Source organism: Varroa destructor, unplaced genomic scaffold (genome assembly GCF_002443255.2).
Source record: "Varroa destructor unplaced genomic scaffold, Vdes_3.0 BEIS01000007.1, whole genome shotgun sequence".
Classification (NCBI taxonomy): domain Eukaryota; kingdom Metazoa; phylum Arthropoda; class Arachnida; order Mesostigmata; family Varroidae; genus Varroa; species Varroa destructor.
This window is the reverse complement of record NW_019211460.1, coordinates 15,895,556-15,917,401: the sequence shown is the minus strand read 5'-3', so window position 1 is coordinate 15,917,401 and position 21,846 is coordinate 15,895,556. Positions and strand designations below refer to the sequence as shown.

At 41.0% G+C, this 21,846-nt stretch overlaps 1 protein-coding gene and 1 long non-coding RNA gene across 3 annotated transcripts in view; both read right to left on the bottom strand.

Annotated features, from left to right (window-relative positions):
- Nucleotides 1-520: 520 nt before the first annotated feature.
- LOC147754375 (uncharacterized) lies at nt 521-2,929 on the bottom strand. The gene is made up of 3 exons (XR_015317563.1): nt 2,845-2,929; nt 1,820-2,059; nt 521-975 (listed from the first exon to the last, which is right to left on the bottom strand). It is a non-coding gene; the product is annotated as an uncharacterized LOC147754375 (long non-coding RNA).
- Nucleotides 2,930-8,374: 5,445 nt separating this feature from the next.
- dlp (glypican dally-like) overlaps nt 8,375-21,846 on the bottom strand; it is a 109,236-nt gene continuing 95,764 nt past the window's right edge. For both annotated transcript variants that reach the window (XM_022814454.2, XM_086974448.1), the window contains exons 2-8: nt 20,211-20,380; nt 19,529-19,720; nt 15,356-15,532; nt 14,805-15,116; nt 14,173-14,587; nt 13,447-13,810; nt 8,375-12,928 (exon numbers count right to left, since the gene is read on the bottom strand). In XM_022814454.2, the coding sequence (XP_022670189.1) occupies nt 12,604-12,928; nt 13,447-13,810; nt 14,173-14,587; nt 14,805-15,116; nt 15,356-15,532; nt 19,529-19,720; nt 20,211-20,380 (1,955 nt within the window). In that variant the 3' untranslated portion in view covers nt 8,375-12,603. The remainder of the gene's footprint in view (nt 12,929-13,446; nt 13,811-14,172; nt 14,588-14,804; nt 15,117-15,355; nt 15,533-19,528; nt 19,721-20,210; nt 20,381-21,846) is intronic.

Below are 21,846 nucleotides of genomic sequence, written 5' to 3'. Positions count from 1 at the left end.
ACTCCGATGATTTATGTCTGGTCAAATATTCCACCCCTGATGTCCGAGGTGAGCCAAAAGTCGAGGGCTGGGGTCTCGTAAAATGAGCCCCATTCGTCGATTTCCTGATCCCGAATCAGACAGACAGCCTATGTGGAGGTGGGGCGAAGCAACTCGAGTAAATCCTCAACCGAAAGCACAGTATCTTCAAGTAAACAATCTTGTTAAGCCCCGTTTTTTCGTAAACTGTCTGCTACTTATTTCAGTGGCCTTTACTAGACCCGAATACATGTCCGAAGCCTGACTAAAATCTGTAACTGGTCTCACAGCTAAAATACGCACCCTTATTTAGGCTCCTGGCATTTATTTAAAACTAATAAATCATGGAGAGATAATATATGCTTATTATGATCGTGACTAAAATAAATAGTTATCAAGTCGCTTTACTTTTACTGAATTAATTTTATCATGTCTAGCACTATACAGGACAAATGACATCTGTTAGTTTTATTAGTAGTACTGTATTTATTAGTGCGTGAATAATTGTTTTTATCAGTGTCTCATACTACGTGCTCGCCTAAAGATACAAATTGAAAGACGTAAAAACGAGTAAGTTACGTCATTTTCGTTATCAGTGCTTGTGTATCTAGAAAAAACCGCAAGTGTTTGCCCCAGAGCCTAAGCAATGTTGAGGCAAATTCCCATCATATGATCCTCAACTTGGGACCGAACCATCCATAAATTCCAACTCTTTTTTTCAAGTACGGGCAGACGGCGAGAATAGCTTGTTCCCGCTGTGGCATACGTTCAAAATACAGGAACGCTTTCCGTTTCAGTCAAGCAGGACAGTAGAGCTGGCTGCACGTACCGTTTTATTCCCAGTGGCTTCATCGCAGAAGCAAACGAGGTGATGGGCGGAGTAACAAAGATGGGGCTGGCGATGCGAAAAGCGCAGGAACAACGAAACGCGCCTGTGACGTGCGATGCACAGAGCTTCTGCAAAGGCAACTATGAATTAGCGACCAGCGCAGGATAGTGTCACGCCATATGGGGGAATAGTTTATCAAAACGTATTTTACCCCTCCTCCGTATAGCGGCCTGTATGGTAAACAGGAGCAGACAAGCAGACTCACTTTTAGACGCTTTGTAGACACCTCTCGTTGTGTAGTGAAACACGTAAACAAGCAGATATTACGGATTCGGGTACGGTAATTTTGAAAACGAAAGTAAGTGCTCTAAGTGGCCTTTAGAAAGTTTTTACGAAAAGCTCGTTCGTAACGAGATCTCTTTGTCTGTATTACACTATTCGTGTTAATAAGAAAATTCCCAACTATTTCTTAAAACGAAGTAACCACTGGATTTCTATTTAGATTGTGTGTCTCCTAACGTGGCCTGCGTAGAACCCGAATTCGAATTAACATTGCTTAATATTGTTGGTATTTAATCATAGTTGTCATGTAGTAGATATCATTAGTACCCTCCTTCCTTTTTTTGGTTAAAAGCTTAGCCGATAAATATAGAAAAACGTAGTAGAGTCACGATCAGAAATTTCTATCAGGTACGAAATACGCAGCGTGATATATATATATATATATATATATATATATATATATATATATATATATATATATACGGTGACAGAAATAACATATATTTAATAAATGTTAATGCTTCGTTTCGTTATAAAATGGGCAACGGAGGAAAATTATAGACTTACGTTGGGTGCAAACTAATTGTAAGCGCTGCAAATATCCCATTGGACGACGCTATCGAATACATAAAATTATATTTTATACTGAAGGAACAAATTTCACTGACTCACTGCTTAAATTACGCTCACCGTTGTCGTTATGCTTGTCGCATATATTTCAGCATTATAGCGTTTGTGTGCGGTACGTTGAAGCCCTTGCCTTTCTTTCCGGCCCACTGGTAGGTCGTCTGTAGATGTTATCGGACTTATGCTTGTATAGACGTGTGTAAAGCCTTTCCGGTTTTGTTGTGCTGTCCACTATGAACAAGACGGCGTGCTCAAATCTTTCTCGGAAATATCGGACAACCTTGGTATCTTGGTTTACTCTTCCTAATAGAACAGGGCAGGTTGTTGGAAGAATATGTAGAATGAATTCACAAGCGATCGCATAGGTCTCGCTTGGTTTAAGACATGCATTTGTACCTTAATATTAGTTTTCACTTTTTCCTTGGGTAGCTCGACTCATAGAGATACCCTCTTTAATCAAACTGTGATAAAACACTGCTGGGCTCAATGGAAAATTTAGTACTAATATTGTTGTAAAGTAGGAACTAGGCAAAGTAACCTAAACATATTAGCTTTTTTATTCTCTGCCAAACTATTGACCCTATACATCCTACTCTTATAACCAAGAAGTGCTGTCGTCAAGAGCCGTATTTTGCGTCGTCGAAAGGTCGACTCTATCCGGTTCTTATGACAGATTATGTATTACGTCCATATCGTGAACTATAATAGTCCTTGGATTAAGAGTTTTTCAGATATAGAGTTGTATCATATATGATTTGATTCATGTTGCATGCAGGGAAGGATTTGCATACTGAACTAATATCCGCAACGAAACAAGCTAGCTAACATCGCACCACATGCAAAATCTACTTTGGAGCAAGCCAATTTATTGTGCGTGGACGGATGCGGTGTTTTCGTTTGCATCAGAGAGCAAAGGACCACTACGTCATGAAAAAAGGTGCATACAGCGAAAGAAGCATTTATATTGAATGAGCCATGCTACACCTTCCTATACGTTCGCTGGGTCATTCTGTGCTACTTTGTCCGAGAACGTACTTGCTAGTTGTTGTAAGTTGGACAGGTACAAAATGGAATAAGGTAAGTAATACCGATTGTTGGAAGAAGAATTACACGAGCTGAAGTATGGCCAAGGACTTGACATGCTGAGGTAGCACGAATCGTGTGCGATATGATATGGAACACTCATGGTGTGCGAAAGTCCGTTCCTCACGTCGAATCGGGGCTTTCGCCCCCCCCCCCCCTTTCGGGAAGAGCTAAGCTAGCAGGACTTGCTAGGCGAGAGAAAGGGAGCGACTCCGAATGGTGAATAATTTGTCTTTCCTCGCCGAGAAACCAAGCAAAGTGAGGGTTAATCCCATAAGAAATCGAGCCTGTGCTTGCTGCCCGGAATTCAGAGGCATTCGTTCATCGCTTGGTCGAGCCGAGCTGAGGTGAGCCTTGGACTGAGGTATCTGGGAGCAGCTGTCTCTAGGAAAAGCTAAAGGAGCCGCATTTCCAAAGGAAACCGCACTCCTAAAGAAAGCTACGATAACTGCTGCGGCTGGCGACACGACCATACGGATACAGCGAAAAGCAGCAGGAGCTGTGGCGGAGTCAAGTAATGTGGCCGGCCTAAAGACTCATTTGTCGTGTATTCTGAAGGATCCGCAACCTTCTCGTAGTTCGGTCTAGCGTTGTTGCCTCGGAAATTCCACTAGGTAACTATTGTATATTAGGAGTTTCAAGAGAATATCCATCCTAAAGCATGGAACCATGGCATCCTCTTTAAAATAAGCCGTGAGAGACGAACTTATACAAGCTGCTATTGCTCCTCTCTATGAAGGTCCTTCGAAGTATTTATAAGTAAAGGAAGGTGCGCATACACGTGATGAACAAACGTATAACTGCTCAAGCTAAATACCTACCCATGTGATAGCTAGAATCAAAGATAGAGTATAATTTACAGAAACAATTATTGTGCAAACATCCATTTTACTTTCACACGAGGTAAAACGCATCCGATAGATGCATTTGCTTTTCTTACAAGCATGTCAATTCATTATATATTCGTTGTTATGTTTACGTTCACGTATTGATGTGGGAAGTATGGAAACAATGAGGCAGATATACCCATAGGATCTAAGCCACGCACAAGCTTCGCCTGAGCTCGTTCATTTCTCTCCGGTGCCGTCGACGGAAGGTAACGACGACTATGCACAGACACGTCCTGGTTCCTACACAGTTGCTGCATCGATTATTTTTCTTCAATTCGCGTTATTCGTGTGGAAAAACCAGTGCATGTCAACGTATTACTATCAGCTAGAGGATAGTACCCGAAGGGAGACTGCTTTGATTCGAACGACCACTACCGGTATTGCTGGTCTCGGCCCTAAGACCCGACGGAGCTCAAAAATTTCACCGATCAGGTGCTTACAACGAATCGGATGTTCGTGTTGACGTTGCTTTCCTTTGAACAGACATCACTCTCTATCAGACACCACTGGGCCGGTAAAAAGAACACTGGCCCCAAATTTACTGAGGTCTACATTGATGCTTCTCCGCTTACGTATGCTTGTATCGAGCAGCGTACGTTGACACCAGAAGGAAATCTAGGGGCAAGCTTTGAGTTCAAGGTAGATGCCGACGTAAGAGCGCAAGTATAAACCAGTTTAATAGCGAATCAAGCATCTTGATCTTGTTACGTTGAGGCATTGTGAAAAGTACAGATTGACAGCGGTACGTGCAGACTTTGTTTCGTTAATAATTCCTCTGTCGTAGAAAGGAACTTAGATTGTAATAATAATATAATAGTTAACCTAATTATAACCCCTTTATACACTAATCGATGTCTAAGTCTTACACAACGGCTATGTGTGTTAAATAAAGGCTTATCACTGTCATCATATAGGCACTGAACTATGTTGGCTAAGTCGATGACGACTGTGTTATAATGCACGAAACGCAGTATTTTCCAAATGAGCCTAAAATTGCAAGAAAATTATTTAAATAGGATGATAAACGTGAAAAACACCTACATGACCCAAAATTGAACCCAATTTGACCGATGAACTTGTGCAAGCCTAGCTCATTCGATGAACAGTTAAATAGAAAGAACGCACTGTCAAGCTATTCTCCTTTGTCATGGGCAAATGAATGCTCTATGGCTCATAGGCGTAAATATATAGGCATAGCATCAAGTGTCCTAGAGGAAAAGCTGTTTTGTTTTGTACGTTTTTAACGTATCTAACGCCTGCCGTTACTCGCGTATCATACAGATGCCTAATACAGATACAGAACAGTGACTATATAGAAAAACAGTGTGAGTATTTAGGTTCTTTTCACACATTACGCAACATCGATACTGGCTTTCGGGACGCCTTTATGCTGAAAAGCGAGACAAATCGATCAGAGCTCCCTAAAATAGTTTGAGTACTCTGCCTTAATAAATGTCTAGTATCTTTGATAATATTCCACTAAATACCGACCTGTAGACACCCGACTCACAGGGCAACGATGTTCCAGGTGCTGAGGTCTACAAAATGTTTAATCCTGGTTTTAGGCTATGTTTTATCCAGTTTGAAAATGTTATGATAAGAACGTCTACTCACTATGACGAAATCTGATTTCTCTAGGTAGAATGTCATAGAACCTAAAGACATTACTGGAAAAAGTCTTCTTTCCCAGATCTACTTCCTACGAGTCCTTACATTGATTAAAAATCTCGCTAAAAATACAGTTATTTTTGTTGTTTATCAAAAAAAAGTAACACTTCAAGGAACAATTCCACATTAGCAGTATCGAACTCGTTAATTGAACGTCAATGATTATAGACCTAACAACACAGAATATCCCTCCTCTAATAATTCAACACTTAGCCCAGGCTTGGGGTTGACGACTCTGGCCAAGGCGGTGATCGGTGGAGATACAGTCAAAGCATTGTATAAATCCGTTTCACGTAACCTTCTCAGATCAATTACAACCGCTAACAATTAAAAAAAAACTAACTTTGGAGCACTCAATAAAAGTATCGATGGCTTCTTGTGATAGTCGCGTTATTGAGTTTCCTTTGCATAACATTATCGATAAGTTCGAAGTTAATATATGTTATTTACAATGTGCTCCTAAATTGCGTGCCATGAAATTCCGTGTCGACTATTTTCTTGACTTGGGCCCAAGGTTTTGTTTGTTATAGTAAAATCTAACCCAAAAACGGGTATCAGTTAGTTGCGCATGGCAGTGTATATGGGTTTTATTTGCAATTGATCGATTAATATAATATACGCGTTTTTTTTTTAGGGCCGAAGTCCACTTGTTAGCATGAAACCGAGAGTAAATTTTCTTAAGAGTACGTTTATGAAATGTAATGTTTTCATTTGTTTTATTATCTTTGGACCATAGTTTAATCTATATATAGTTAACTGTTTTCTGTTAACTGATTTTCAAGGGAAATAAATCTTCCGGCAGTTTTACCTAAGGACGTTACCGATAATCGAAGCTTCATTAAAATCTCGCCTAACTATGTCTTATGTCCTTCTTCCGCTAACAATGAAAAACCATAATCCGTCTGATGTCCTTTGGACTTGAACTGTTGGACAGTTGTGGTAGCAGGTTGCTACATGCAACCAGCAAGGGATCCGACTAAGGTTTGCTGTTCGTCTTGAGCGTTTCTATTTCCTACCTGTGGTCTTTCTTCAGCTTGATATGAGTTGCTGTCTGACCTATGACATACGTTTATTTCTTTCCGCTATCACCGTCTACTGCTCTGCGTCAACACGTGTATTCACACGCGCGTATACCATCGTTACGCCCGGTCCATTCGAAGATGGCTATAAATTTTCCAGTTTTACACACGCCCTAAAGTTCCGTTTCCTGCGCAGTTCAGCCTCCGTTGAAAACATCATCGATGTTTGGAAGTTTTTACGCAGCACTCCACTTATATTGAAAAATATATTTGAAGACGTGTGTGTACGATATTACCTAGAGTATAACCTAGGGCATAAATAATATTGGTGTTCCTGCTAGCTACGAATCGTCTCCTCTCCACGACATAGCAGATTTGCATTTATGTAAATAAAATTTATTGTTTATGTTTTCATCTAAGTTGTGAGGCTTGTGAGCCTAGTTCTCGATGGCAAGGTCTACATATATATCATTTAGCTGCCAAGGAATTACATAAGTCTATATGGATCACAGGCAGATGGTTGGACGTCTCAGGCTTTTGTTAGAAGCCAATGACTATTTCACATTGAATGAATGATCTACTCAACTTGAAGTAGATGCTTATTCCTCAAATTGTACATTTGATGAGCTCGCTAGTATTTATTTGACATAAAAATTTCTACTTCAACTCAAAAAACTACTTCAACTTATTCGATTGATAAAATAACACTATACTACTTTTCAAGCATGCAGTAACTTTTTAGACGGAGGTCATTTAGCTACGTCTTTGATTTCATCTGCGGTTCATATGCGTGTTTGTCCCGAATGTCGCAAACCTGTTGAGCTCGTCCAAAAATCGAAGTACAATAGCGAGCAAAAAGCGGCTTCAGGGCTCTGAGGTACAGGACATGTTGTTTGGAGTACGAGTGTGCTGGGAAGAAAAAAAACTGAGTCCTGCTTCAAGGAGAGGTAAACGATCGATTGACGCTAATTCCAAAAATAGACAGAAGATGATATTTCTTCTGTTCTTTTTGATGTATTCTAGTTTTTCCATTTACAGGTTATATTTGTAAATTAGGAAAGCTAATTTGCACTATTTTGAAGCTAATTTTGCGAACTAAGCAGTTGGCCATTGATGACAACCATCTACGAACGCAATTTAACTTCATCGATAGAAATCACTTTTGAGAACGGATACTGAAGTTGTTTACCGTGTCAAGAGGCAACGCTACTCCTACCGTCGTGCTGACAGAGTCAAGTTTATACAATCTTAATAATATACGAAGAAGTAACAATAATCATATGGACTAGAGATAGCAAGCGTGTGTATACAACCTGTATACATATACACGATCTGCGAAAATAGGCTTTACGCTAGCTAGTACGAAAAACCTCTCCGTCAACAACTCATGTAGCCTGCGAAAAAGGTAATCTTTCGGGCCAGCAATGTCGAGAATTTGTCAGGCCTTGAAAAAACAGTGACGAAGCCTTTTAGCATTGCTTTACATAGCTGGTACGAAGATGGACATTAGACAAATAAATGTATTTCAGTCTAGGGGTCAAATATGGTATTTGTTTACATTGCGTTCGAATCAGTACGGCAATGCGATCGGTGAAATGCAGTCATAGGAGAATGGAACGAGTCGTTCGTTCGTGTCTATATCGAGCAGCGACTCGAGTCTGAAGTTCAGCCTAAACACAAAAACTTTGAATAGCTCCTCATAGTGTTAGGAAGAGATGAGCACTACTTGAGTTCTGGCGTTTAGGACCGTCAGGCGCATCTGTGGCTTGCATTTCGTTGCTACACAGAAGTCGAATAGGACTAAACCAGTATCGATTCACGCATGGCCACCTTTGTTTAGTAGATTTAGACAGCATATATCAATAAAAACCATCAAAAATAGTTGTTCCACCTAAAAGTACGTTCAAAATAACATCTGGCTATTTAACTAGGTATTTAAATGACGAGACACACTCGCATATGATTTATTGTGATATTTACATTTATTTTTGACTTAAGTTATTTATATTTATTTGTTTTTACGTATAAGTCTACGTCGTCTCACGTCGGCGCGATAAGGAGAGAGTCTCTATCAACATACGCTATTATCAAGCCAAAAAACCAGTGGGCATTTTTAGTTCAGTCTATAATTTCTCGTTTTTTCTGTAGTGTTTTTTTCACTTTATTTATAGGACATCTGTGACCTTTAGCATAACATTTTTCTATCAAAGCTGCATCAGTATGTTCCACTGTTCTGTATCTTTGTCCTTATTATTACCATATCATTCATTTCCGCCATATTTTTTTCGGATTTATGCAAATGTTTTGCCTTTAGCTAGTTTTCTTTTTATGAATCTCTTCCTTGTCATACATTGATTTTATTACACTCTCTTTACTATAGCTTTACAGCGTTATTTTCAACTTGTTTCTCTCCGATTCTTCTACTAGCACTTTCTGTTAACGCCTTTGTCAACCACCTTTATTATTTCTTTATCTTTTCCTTTCTTATGTACATGAATCTACATTAACAAAAATATTGGCGTACAAGCCGCCTAGTGCTGACGAGACAGGGTGAGGAAAACAGGAGGTCTAGCAGCTAGGAGTTCCCGGGAGGGGTCCAGAGATGTTTTCCATGAAGATTTTAGCCGACGAGTTGATTAGTAAGCCATGCTGACTGGTGGATTTTGCGTTAGAAATAAGGGAAACTCAATATATAGTTTGAGACTAATCAAGAGTTCAAAACTTTTAACCCATCTTAAACGGGCATCGATTGCTGCCAGCACCTAAAAAGTGACAAAATCAGCTGGCACACAACAACAGATTCACTGTACCAACTCGAACGAACTCTGCACTGGATAACCTGAGTTTTGTATAGCTTGTGTATATATGTAAATATAAAATCGTTCATTTGTATATTTATGTGTACTAGGCATGTATGCTGACATACAGGCTGACATAAAAAAAAGTAATGAACAGTGAAGTGGGCATGATGAATAACCTCCAACGTCTTCTTTCTGGACTGTTGTTTTCAGCACCAAGATTTAAACATGCCCACCCCCGAAGCACTACCAAATTACTTTCGTTAATTAACAAGTGCAGAAATCGCTTCTAGTTAGGTGGTTTGATGAGGTTATGGTAGCCGTTGCTAGGACAACCCTGCATTCACAGAGGTCGCTCTATGTCAATGCAGGGTTGGAAAATACAGACGTCTCTCTTTCGTTAGATCTTTGGATTATAAAGCCTAAAAGGCAACGTACAAGATACTAAGCGTTGTCTGTCACTCCCGGAAAGTATGTACGGGAACATAAAGAGAGAATGGAATCATATTTTGTGAATTTTATTTGCATGTTTGGAGATATATATGTGGTTATGTGAGTGTATGTGTCTGAAGGTGTATTGGAAGGTTAATATTGGCTAGAGTTTTGGCTAGTGAATTATAGGATTATAGGACGTTACGATAGGTGTTAGTTTTAGAGCTTATCTGTAGTGACCAGGCATCTGGTTTTTCACAGGTGATTAGGAGCAAAGGCAAACATGAGTTGTGGTAAAGAAGTATTTCTACGAAGGAGAAACTGACTCAGGATTAAAGTATGGAGCGGGAGCTGGCCTTAAATTGATTCCTAAACGAAGTGCCGTATTACAAGTGTGAACTACAGGTGGTCACAAACGGAACAATGGCATACTATGTCATCAAGCCAGTTGGTCACAAAGAACACAAATGGAACTCAATGTGTCAAAATCACGGTGAACAAATATGTCATGAAAACACAGTATAGGACAAATTTTTTAAGCTCTGAATATAGAGAGACCAAACAATTAATCTGCCCGAGAACGAAAATCAGGTGATATGGAAATGTAATGGCCTAAGTTAGGTTTGAAGGCTTGCGAGAGGAATTTGTGGTTGTGTAAGAAGATGGTCAACGATGTTTTATCATATCATCAATATCATTAATATAATTATCTTCTTCAGTGTCCTCATTACTTATTTCCCTTATGTCCAGAGGTCGTAATAACAACCGATGCCATTTCACCCATATTTCGGGTATAACCAGCATCTCTTCGGTGAGGGACTAAATGACCGATTTACTGCGAATGTCGCCGCCGGATCGCATAAGCGTCCAGCTGCAAAATGGCTGACCCATATATATTTTCCTAATTCAAGAGCGTATCTCCATTTTCTACGCTTTCCTTATACCTTCTACCTATTAGAAGTATCTCTACTTTTATTCGGTGTCATTATAGGTCAGCCATTTTTTTCCATTAGCATTACTTTTTTACGACAGGGGCATTAAATACTAATAAATCTCCATATAAGCTTATTACAGTAGCCCTGAATGGTCGGCTTCTCCCTTTACGTCGACAACTCTGGCGACAATTCGTTTTCGCAAATGAGGGCAGCAAAAGGTCACATTGCACAACAATGTACATAATAAACATGCTTCATGAAGTCCTGTTAGCTTCGTCTTCCGTTTCTCTCGCTTATATCATTGTCAGCACAATCATCATCATAATATTCGCTGCAATTTCTAGAATTAGCGCTGTCTGCAAATGTGGTTGCCACAGCATCATATCGCCCTTGCTCTGTTGGCCTGTGCCCACTTGCTTCGAGTAGGCCCGCTATGGCTAGTGATTAACTCACAAAATAAATAGTCCATATGAAATAAATGTAAATTTTTAGTGACGATCCTTGAGGTATATACTTTGACGTCCGGCAGACTCCAGTATAAAACAGCGATAAAAACGACCGTAGCCACCCTTTGTCGAAACTTTAGCTAGAATGTATTGTTGAAGGACATAATCCAAATAAAATTATGACGCACTATAATATAACTTTAAGTAACTGCTGTCTTTAGAATAGCTATTATTCACTACAACGGTCACGTTTAAGTAATACTACTTTTGTTGGTTTCGTTCGTGTCTAAGTGAGAGAACCGATCATTAGAATTGTACCGGTAATCACAATCACTGATAGCCATTAATTGTAACTATTTTGCTTTCATTACAATCTTTCACTAGAGTCGTGGTCTTTCAGTGGTCAGTAATACAAGAAGTCGGTGTAAAAACGAATGAAAAAAATATATCACGGACAATTTTTGCTCCATGACAATCCGATATGACGTAATAATAAGATAATGCTAAAGGACTATACGACCAGCCCACCAAAAACGGCATGTTTTTGTGCCCAGGACGCTTCAGCTCTCATTAAATGACATTTTTATGTTTTGCTTCCTCCAGCCCATCCGCTGCAGTACCTTGAACTCATACAGCTAATTTCACGAGCCTTACGCTTCGTTGTAGTTACGTTGATTCCTCTTCGTTAACGCGCGTGTACGTGTCTTCTACTCCCTTTGTACGTACGTTAAGCTCTGTCACATTTTCAACTGCAGTTGTTACATTTATAATAATAGCTATTTACAAAGGAGAGACGATTGGATTTGAGAGGACCTATGAAGAAGCCACGAACCAACCAGTCTAACCACTCTTTCGAGCTTTTTTCATTCTAATATTGTGTTTAAAATATCCTTACGAGATCACGCGAGCAATTTACTTGCACGCACCTTGTACGTGTGTGCCTGGTCGAAACTGCTCGACGGAACTGTCTGCAGTTTTGCACAATGTTTCCTGCTTTTTTCCTCCCCCTAAAAGAGATATGCTGTAGCGCACTGCTTGGTTTCGTGTACTAGTAAGGCGCAACATGCGACTGCGCAATCAGACCTCAGTATTTTTATCAATATTAAGTTTCTTATTATGTATACCCCACGATGAATATACATCCACTAGTTTAATGAAAAATGTTTCTAAGCATGTAGGTTCCACTGCTTCTCGTTCTTACCTCCCTCGGCTGTGCAACTGTTCCGTAGCCGACTACCAATTGCCTACACTAGATATTGCCCTTTCTTTCGAACCTTTCATTTCCCAGGCTTTTTCTTTTTCATGCCTTTCCCTATCCCCCCTCCCTTTCCCTATCTCTCTCTCTCCCGCTCTCGCTCTCTTTCTCTCCTACAAAATGAAGCGTTGGTCGTTTTCTTGAGTTGCTCTTCGTGTTCTCCATATGCTTGCTTAAGTTTTTCTTATTCGTTATACTTCTTAGGCTTCTTCTGTATTGTTTACTTGATTCGTTTTTTTCTACATGGCTAATGCAATATCGATGATTTACAATCATCCGTCATTGATTCGTATTGTACGTGATAATAATCTTTTTATTAATTTACAATCGCCACCATGTGACCGCCAGCGTGTGCGTCAACGTGATAGCTGCACAAAGCGATGTGATGGCAAGTAGTGTACTGTGCTGATGCCACGTAGCGGCGGGGCTGCCCTCGGGAGCGCCTGCTTTTAGTGGCCCGTTCTTCTTTTTCTTGCGTCCGTTGATTCTTCGTTTTCCGCCGGGCCTACCCGACGGGTTGGGCCCTTGCCCACGTGCGCCACCTGGCGGTGGCGCCACTGTCGTTTGCAGGGCAAAGTATAGATCTTCGGATGTCGACGCCACTCCTGTGGTTGCTTGTGATGGCGGAGGATGCGAAGGCCGTACACTGAAATTATTATTACGCACATGGAGAAGTTTGATGAGTATTCTGACAGATGCCGACTGGCCATGGATTTAAGCTAGGATTGTAATATAATGAACAATAATGACTATGATTAAGGTCCTGCACTTTCGGTAAGTGCATGTATTGCAGCTGAAGAAATATCTAGTCGACACCTAGAACGTAATGAGAAGACAAGTACGTCTGGCACTTACAGAAATGCATATATTAGTGAACCATCGGCATGTCATACCAGGTAGAGCTTCTAGGTGTACCAAAATTATGGTCATCATATGTGCATATATCTAAAAACAAACGCTTTAAATATGTTTGTACGTTTTGCATAACGCCCATGGTCATTAGGTAAACTTAGCCCCTGATTTGAGATCAGCAAATAATAGAAAAAGTTAGAATCATATCAGGAGCACTTATTCATAAAAGAAGGGTCATATTGTAGAGATGATCTGAGTGGCGAGTAGAATGCCGTACAACGGAAAAAACTTGATATAGATTGAAAAACTTACACATCGTCAGAGTCATCTCCACCCTCAAGGTCAGGGTCGTCTGGAGGACGTTCGTCCCCTGACCCAGCGTAATGATAACCAGCTCCGCTACCCTCGATATCACCACTTCCTTCAACATCTGAGCGTAGGCTTGCCTCAGAACCGCTATCTTCTTCGACGGCTCCCCATTCCACCGTTTTGCCATCGTAAGCAAGTTGTAGCTTTTTAATGATAACTTTCAAGAGGTCCATCTGACGCGACACGAGACTTTTTTGAGCCTTCGACGGCCTAGACGATCTCAACCGTCCACCATTGCCATTTTCCGATAGACCTGACGTCGAGTTAATATTACGCGTTTTCTCCGATCCATTCCAGCATTCGGCATCTGTGAAATAAGAACAAAATGTTTAGCTTTCTAGTGCAAATGGTCCGTTCCCTATAATGAAAATAACGCCAACCATAATAAAAAAGACGATATATCACTGCAGGTTCAGTATACGGACAATATTAAGATATCTATTAGTTTGCGAACCAAGCAGGATGAACTTCAAGCAACAGAACAAAAGAAAAGCTCATCCGTGGTTTGATCAACATCGTTTTGAGTTTCAGCTCATCGATTGTTAGCTTAATCGAAACTTGAAATCGCTATTAGTTTATAACGGCCATACATACCCATAACTATTTTCAGTGTTTTTGCAAGTAACGAAATCCGAGATTAGAGCCACTGCGTCAGTCGGTCGCACTTACCAGGGCTTGATTGTGCATGATCCTTATTGGCGGCGTTGCAGATACGTTGCGGCAGCTGGCTGAAGAACGGTCGCATATTTTGCAGTTGTTTTTTGATAGCTTCGATATGCTTTTCGAGACCGTTATTATCTGAGCGCTTCCTGTTCCCTCCGCTTCCTCGGCTATGAGCGCCGTTAGGTGAGCCGAGTGCTCCGCCGTACATCGCCATGCTGTTGGCTCGACTGTGCGAAAATTCTCGATTGCTACTGTAGGCTCGAGATCTGTCCGATGAGGACCAGTTGCTGCCGCTTGGACTCCTGCGCATTCGCTCGTGTCTCGTGAGTCCAGCGGTCAGCGAAGAACTTCGGCTTACGGCGCTCATGGTGTCACCACCGCTGTTGCTTCGAAACTGAGGATTACCACACTGTTTGTAGATCTGAAAATACCAATCGAGATCAAACAGAAGGTCGCATGTCAAAATTAGACTTTTCAAGGAATAATCGACCCATATGGCAGAGCAAAAATGCTATTTTTATTATTGTAGGCAGTATCAATAGCAAAGTTCTGTCGAACTAAGCGCTATACTTATGGCAGTTAGGATGCATACGCGAAACTTCTGCTGAAAACTAATATTTATGTAGCTTGATACTTACTTTTTTGATGGCTTCTTCATGAGACTCTTGGAAGTTCATGATGGCCTCGGAAATTTTAAGGTCAATTGGCTCGACAACCTCCTCAATATTGAATTGTTTTTCCATGCGGCTAGCTAAGTTGATCATCGTATCAATGAACTTACTCCAGAGAGCGTTCATTTTGACGACATCGGCCATGCAGTCGCTAACCATTGCTTCGCAGTATGCTGGACAGGGCTTCACATCGGGAAAGCCGTTACAACTCGGACAAACGTGCATCTTTGAAACCGCTTGAGCACATGTTGAAGATGGCTCAAGCCGTTCGTTCAGCATCTGCAGTTTCGACGACAAAAACCAAGAATATATGTATAGCTATTTTATGCACCCTCACAGGTAAACTACGCTTTCTTATAAAGCCGCAGTGACATTAAGCTACAGTAGATTAAAATTAACTAAAATAGACTTGAGTGCCTAGGTAAGATTTGCCATCGCCTTTGCAATAAACCAAGGGAAGTTGTTTTATGTGTATGATCAAAATAGCTTTTGTGCGATAGTAACGACTGAGTACTGACAGCAAGCACGTCGCGACCCACTCCTAGAGCTTGCACGAAAACACGCGTAGCAACGAAGCTTCTCGTGATCTGCTGGATCAACTTGTCTGGAACTTCTTTGAATGGCTGTACGTCCTTCATCGTACCCCCGACACAGTTGAGGTACTTTTCCGTTATCGAGTACTGCGAATTTAGCACCTATAAAACGATTAAAAAAATTGGCAAAAAACGATCGAGAATAAATTCGAATTAGTACTTATTGCTAATCCTGATCACAGGGAATCTATTAAGAACGTGATGTTTCGATTCGGAAACTATAATGCAACTTTTAGCAATTACAAAGTAGTATATGTATGCCACCGATTCAAACGCTGTTGTGGACAATTAAAAATTTGTGTAAGTTTAACAACATACGATTGTATACATATCTGTATGCCACATTGTACTCATATAAACAATGACGAGGAAGTAAACATAGTACGACGAGGCAGTATAGAGCAGACAACATATTAATGATGTGTATTGACAAACACTGGTCTGAATAAGTACTATTATACAGAATTCTGACATACGTTTCAGTCCGTATGAGTCAATAGAGTGCACCGCATAGTTATGATGCCAAAATTTTGCCGCAGCAGATTATTTTCTCCACTGATTATTCACGATGTTTTTAGTCTTGCATAAATAGCAATGAGACCGCTGAAGGCATTCCAGCTCTTTATCAACATCTACCACCGCGTGTAGCAAGCGGACCGTTCTTAACGGTCTTCCCTTCAGTATAAGCTGTCATTGCAAACCGTCAAAAGCGCATCCTATATAGTCCTGTTTACGAGGTGCTCTTGATAATGATGTCAAGAGGGAGCTACTTAACGAAATCAGCATACAGCCGCTCGGTCTTTCCCCTATCGAGGGGACATTGGCGGGAAGGAGTGAAAATGGCAGGAAAACAGAAGGCTTAGCAGCAGAACCTAAAATAGAAGGAAGTACAAGTAATGAGAGAGTAATAGTTCTAGGAATCGCCTGATGTCGATTATTCGTGATGGTATTTTCCGTTCGTTATAGCGCACAGCTGCTTGATAGCGGCAAAGAACGGTAATCAATTTGTCAACCTTTTCGATGCTGGATGGTTCTGCGTACACCAATTAGGTTTATAATGTGCTAAAGCTTTACCACCGAAAATAGTGCAGCCTAGGCCGCTGGCTGTTGACTTCGTAGCATTTGTACGTTGCTGATCAAAAGTTGAGGACGTTAGCTGTTTGTAGAAAATCACTTCACACGGAATTCTGCGATTATACAGATTATTGCTCGATAAAGTAATTATTACGGAATGGCTGACCGACAAACTAACAAAAGTCATTAATATAAACCTTGTTAATTGGAAACCACTATCTGCAGGCGCATTTCGCCCTTTGTATAACGCCCGTGCCAATTTTCATAACTTCCTCAGCGATCGTAACGACTGGCAAGGCAGCAGGTTCTCCTTTCACTAAAATTCCTTATTACCAACGTCCTCGTGTCTTACTCTTTACTATCTGCTAGCATCTGCCGTCCTGCTAGAACTACTTTCCTTCTTCAAACGACGCAAGTTGGAGACTGACTCGGTTATAATATTTTACAATCGGACTAGATCGCTAGTGCTACTTTTCTCTGAAAATAACGGTAAAAGGCTGGTCGAAACGAAACAATTTTCAATTCTACTACGCATCTAGGTACTACGTGAGTTTAGGTTGCTTCATTCTCTTCTTTTTCTTTTTCATCTGCTACACACGTCCGTCTATCAGTCACCGTGGGTTCGCTGACGCTCTTTTTTCTGCGATTCTTTCGCCTACCATTAGTTTGTCTACTGCAGCCGCCGAAAACAGGTGGCAGGTTTGTCATTACAGTTTTCTATTATATAGCCAATACGATTTCCTATAAATTCTGTTCAGTCTGTTGCTTCTCTCCAGTTGGTATTTGGTCCGACGGGTTCCCGCTCTAATCGACTGGGCTTCTCCCAGCGTTAGTATGAGTTCGTCGTCGCGACCGACTTTACAGCCGCGTACGTGCTCCTTTTATGCGTCTGTGGCATTATGCGGTTGCCGCCGTCACGTAGTAGCGGGCTCGCCAAATTTGCTACTTCGTCATGGCCCTAGGCGCACTCATGCTCTGCACTTGCGTTTGCAGCGTATCATAGAGATCGTCTTCATGGTATGCGCTCTGGGCGATGCTCGCGCTTGGCGCCCATACGTCTGGTGGTGATGCATTGGCACCGGGGCTCGCGCTGTTGGCTTTGTTTGAAACTTGCCTTGTCGTCTCCATGTCGCTGTTTGCCCCCTGCTATGCAGCCTTTTTGCTTGACTCGAAAATGTAAACTATTCGTTTATTACAATACGACCCTTACTCTATCGTGTCTCATAGGGAATTGCTCGTTTTATTTTCTTTATATACGTACATTTACATCGGGTTGCTTCACACGGACCCCAAAAGTTACTTTGCTTGTTTCTAATAACCGCCAGAATAAAAACAGAGATGTCGGACCTTATCGAATACAACGAAATTAGCCAGAAATGTGTATATAAAGTCGGAACCAGAGGCGATACACCGCAGTTTCACAATAAATAAATCCGCATTTAGTTGTTGGTTCTACACTGCTTCATCGACCCCGGAGCGTCGCACGGGGTTTCGTATTGCTGTTACACAGCCACCTTTGTGGGTGTGAAAGAGAAAAAGTACGCTACGTGTCTTTATTGAATGCAGGCGTCGCTCTGTTCTTCTCTTTGAGGGCTTTCCTAGGTCAGCCCAACGCCCCTGAAGGTCTGCGCTTTTCCTGTTTATTTTTTATACTAGTTTCGGTCCCAATGCAGTTTTGTACCGAAGAAATCCGAGGTGTAGAGAAGGTACGATTGGCGGGTTATTTTGCGGTCGATGACTGAAATCTTCTACCTTTACGGACGACCTAGCATGATAAACTTGCAATCCTAGCTTCCTTTCCTCTTAGAGTTAACCAGCAATCTGGGTCTGCACAAAGAGCTTCTTCTTCCGAGACTTTCCCACTTTTCCATAGGAGGAAGACTAATGCATCATCCCAGCCTCAACACGATCCCACCATTAGCCCAAAACGAATCTGCAAAAGCCCATTTACAGGCAAGGGTCCATGAAGTCAGTAGTGATGATGGCAGCGGCTTACTATCTGGCGTTCTTTTAACTTGTGCCCTCATGCTAAAGTGATCTCCAATACTTGAAATAGTGAAACTCCTCTACCTCTTTTACCCGTTGCTGCTATTCCTTCGTCTCTGCGTTTTTTTAGTCTTTCTCTGAGCGCATCGAAGTACAACGTTCATCGAGAGTGAAATGATGACGACTTCAAGTAAACAAAGCGAGCGTATGCCAGTTCTTTAGATATATATATATATATATACCAATGTGTAGGTCCGGAGAAAACGCCTAACCTGGTATAAGAAGGATCCCCACAGGAAAAACAGAGCTATCCGTTCCACATATATGTTCTAGTTGCCCCCTTAAGCCCCTCCTCCGTCGCCTTCTTTCTTTCGTAGGCTCCTTTTGTTTCTTTACGTCAGTGCTTGCTATGTATAATATCCGACGCCACTGTTGGTCGACCCTTCTTTCAGCCTCATGGTACGAACAGTGACTTCTTGGCCAGGTCTAACTGTCGTCTCTAACTATTTTCGGAACATGAGTTCTCAAGCAATTTGGCCAAACTAGTCCATGAAAGTAAAATAGGGCCAGGCCTTGCGAACACTTGGTAAGATGGCAGAAACTGGATCGGACGAGGAACAGAGGTCGTAGCCAAACTCCTGGCAACCGTTTGTTGACGGAAAATAGTAGCTAAAGAAGGAGACATCCTAAGGAAAATAAAATATATACAACTCGCTCTTTCAGGAGGCGGAGTCCGAGCACGTTTTCTTGTTGGGCCAACATAGAACAAAATTTAAGTGAATACATGTTTTGGACTTCATGAAGAAAAGTTACTGTCGCGGATCAATACAAACAGAGAAAAGATTGTATGAGAAGGTTACGCTATCTATCAAACAAGTAGTAGCGTTCTATTTCATGCCGCATGAAGCTTAAGTAGCTAAGTAAACATAAGTTTTGTTAAAATTATTTCTTTTTTTTTCGCGAAGCTTTTAATTATATTGACCTGATTATATTTGATACATCGAAAGACACTATGTAACATGTACCTATGTCACTTACCAGGAACATCTTCTGGTACAGCTCGACAAAGAAGTCGTCCATCTTTTCGGCGAGATTGATCCCCCCTTGAGTGTAATACTTGGTCAGTGAATCGAACATTCGCGAGAAAAGATCGGCGTTTTGCTCGTATTGGATTCCATAAGTCTTCTTGAACATGACATTGAAATCCGATTGCGATTTGGAGATAAGCGTCTAACATTACAAATAGGAAGAGTAGCAATTAATTGAGATGTCATAGGGACACCGTGTTGAATATCGGAATTGTTTCATACATGTTTAAGCAGTGTAACTGTGACACGACCGTTTACCAGTGTAACCTAAAACAATAGAAAGGATGGTACAGCTTTCTTTACCATAACATGGCAGGAAGCACGTTCGCTTTCACGCTCGCTTCAGATTTTGCATGCCTCATATATATTTAAATGTCTACAAACAAAAACATGTACTTTTATTCTATTTGTTGATTTTGTTTAGTCGAAAATATTGATTTATGGCGTTTATCAGTTTGATTGATGTTTAATAATAGAATTTTCTAGTTTTAGTAACGGAACACCAGCGTAATATTACGTTTCACACTCGCGCTTCCTATGAGCGAACTGGACTGGGTCAGTGTTTTCCAGAGAAATTAGCAGTTTACACAGATGACCTCATTATATCCCGTACTTTTTTTCATCTCATTTACCTGGAAAAATTCATCAAATTTGGCTGTTCGTGAGGCCATCTTTGTTTTTGCTTTGCCGAAGTCCTTCCGCAAGCTCTCAGAGAAGGCAATTTTGACTTCCTTTGATAACTGGTCCTCCAGTTGGGGCGTGCAGCATGTTGATACGCTGCTGCAAAACCGTAAACTCTCGCCTGAAATCGCATAAGCATAAATAACAGGCTCGTTAACACGCGTTAAGAAATCATTGGCCTTTTTGTCTCTAGCTATATGCAGTTCTTCGAGCTCTTTCTAGTTGCAAGCTCGGCCAAATGTAAGCAAATCACCCGTCGTCAGAAGCATCACCGTTACTACGAGCCGAGTATATTGCAATGTTTCACTTCGTTGTATATACAGCATTTAATTATTCCCAGTTAGAGCCTATTATATGTGTTATGTGTGATCTGGGTAGTACAAAATTGGATTATTCAATATTTTCGGTCCATCGTTCCAATAACTATATATTTAATCTATTTACGCGATGTTCATGGTCAGGTTTTTAAATGTTTTTTTTGCCGTCAGTGTTTCCGCATCCTCCTCGGCTGGTCAATTTCCGAGCCCCTGGACCCCTTACCTTTAGTCTTCATGTTTTTCTCTGTCGCTGTATTCAAATGTAGCGAGATAATCTAGCTCTCGTAAGTACTCTGTTAATGTGGGCAGTATTCTGTATAATATTAACTTTTCAGCCAGAAGCATCATGATGTGTATTAAAATAAGCGACAACTCAATATAAAACTCCACCCTACCTTAATGAGTGACAGGGTCAAGCTTATTTGGTGTACGGCAACGAACTCCCTATTATCTATCCCTATATTAGTCGCATTATTTAGCACGTTAGGACAGGGCCTTTCGGCCCATTCTTCTTTGCGCAACTACTTCGGTCTAACAGCCCCTGGCTAACGGTCGGTTGCTGTCAAGAGCCGATTTCAACGGTTACATTCGCAGTTATTTGCAAGTACATTCATGCTTACGCAAGCATCCGTAACCTTCTACGAATATATATATATATATATATATATATATATATATATATATATATGACTGTATTATGTGAATATCTGGAAAAGTTGGACGACTCTCGTGGCGTTCAGAGTAAGACGTGACGCCGGTCACGTAAGGTCATCTATATCCGTTACCCAGAGGAAGTCTCCCCTGCATCAGCGCTTCCAATGGAACAGGGGCTTTTGGCTCAAGGAAGCCAAAAACGTAAAGCGATTCTGCGACATTTTTGCTGCAAGAGAATCCTTTTCTCCTCTGTATCCTACCCATTTTCAACGAGCATATTTGTGTGAAAATAACCTCACGACTCTCAATTCGTTATTGCCCCCGATCATCGATCGTTGTTAGCATTGAACCGCTCTCCTTATAACATAAAACCAGACCTACACCGAGTGGACAACGATCTGATATCGAGGCTAGCTAAAGTCTATCGATGTCTTTGTAATGTATCATTGTGGCTGTGAAAATAAATCCCTTGGATCCGCACGACGCGGTTGACATTTTTTTACAGTTCTTTCTGTAAACATGCGCCTATCCGATATAATCTTATATAGGAGATAGCCCACAAAGATATATGGAACTTAAGAAGGATTCTAATTTTTTTTTTTCTTTAAATATACAG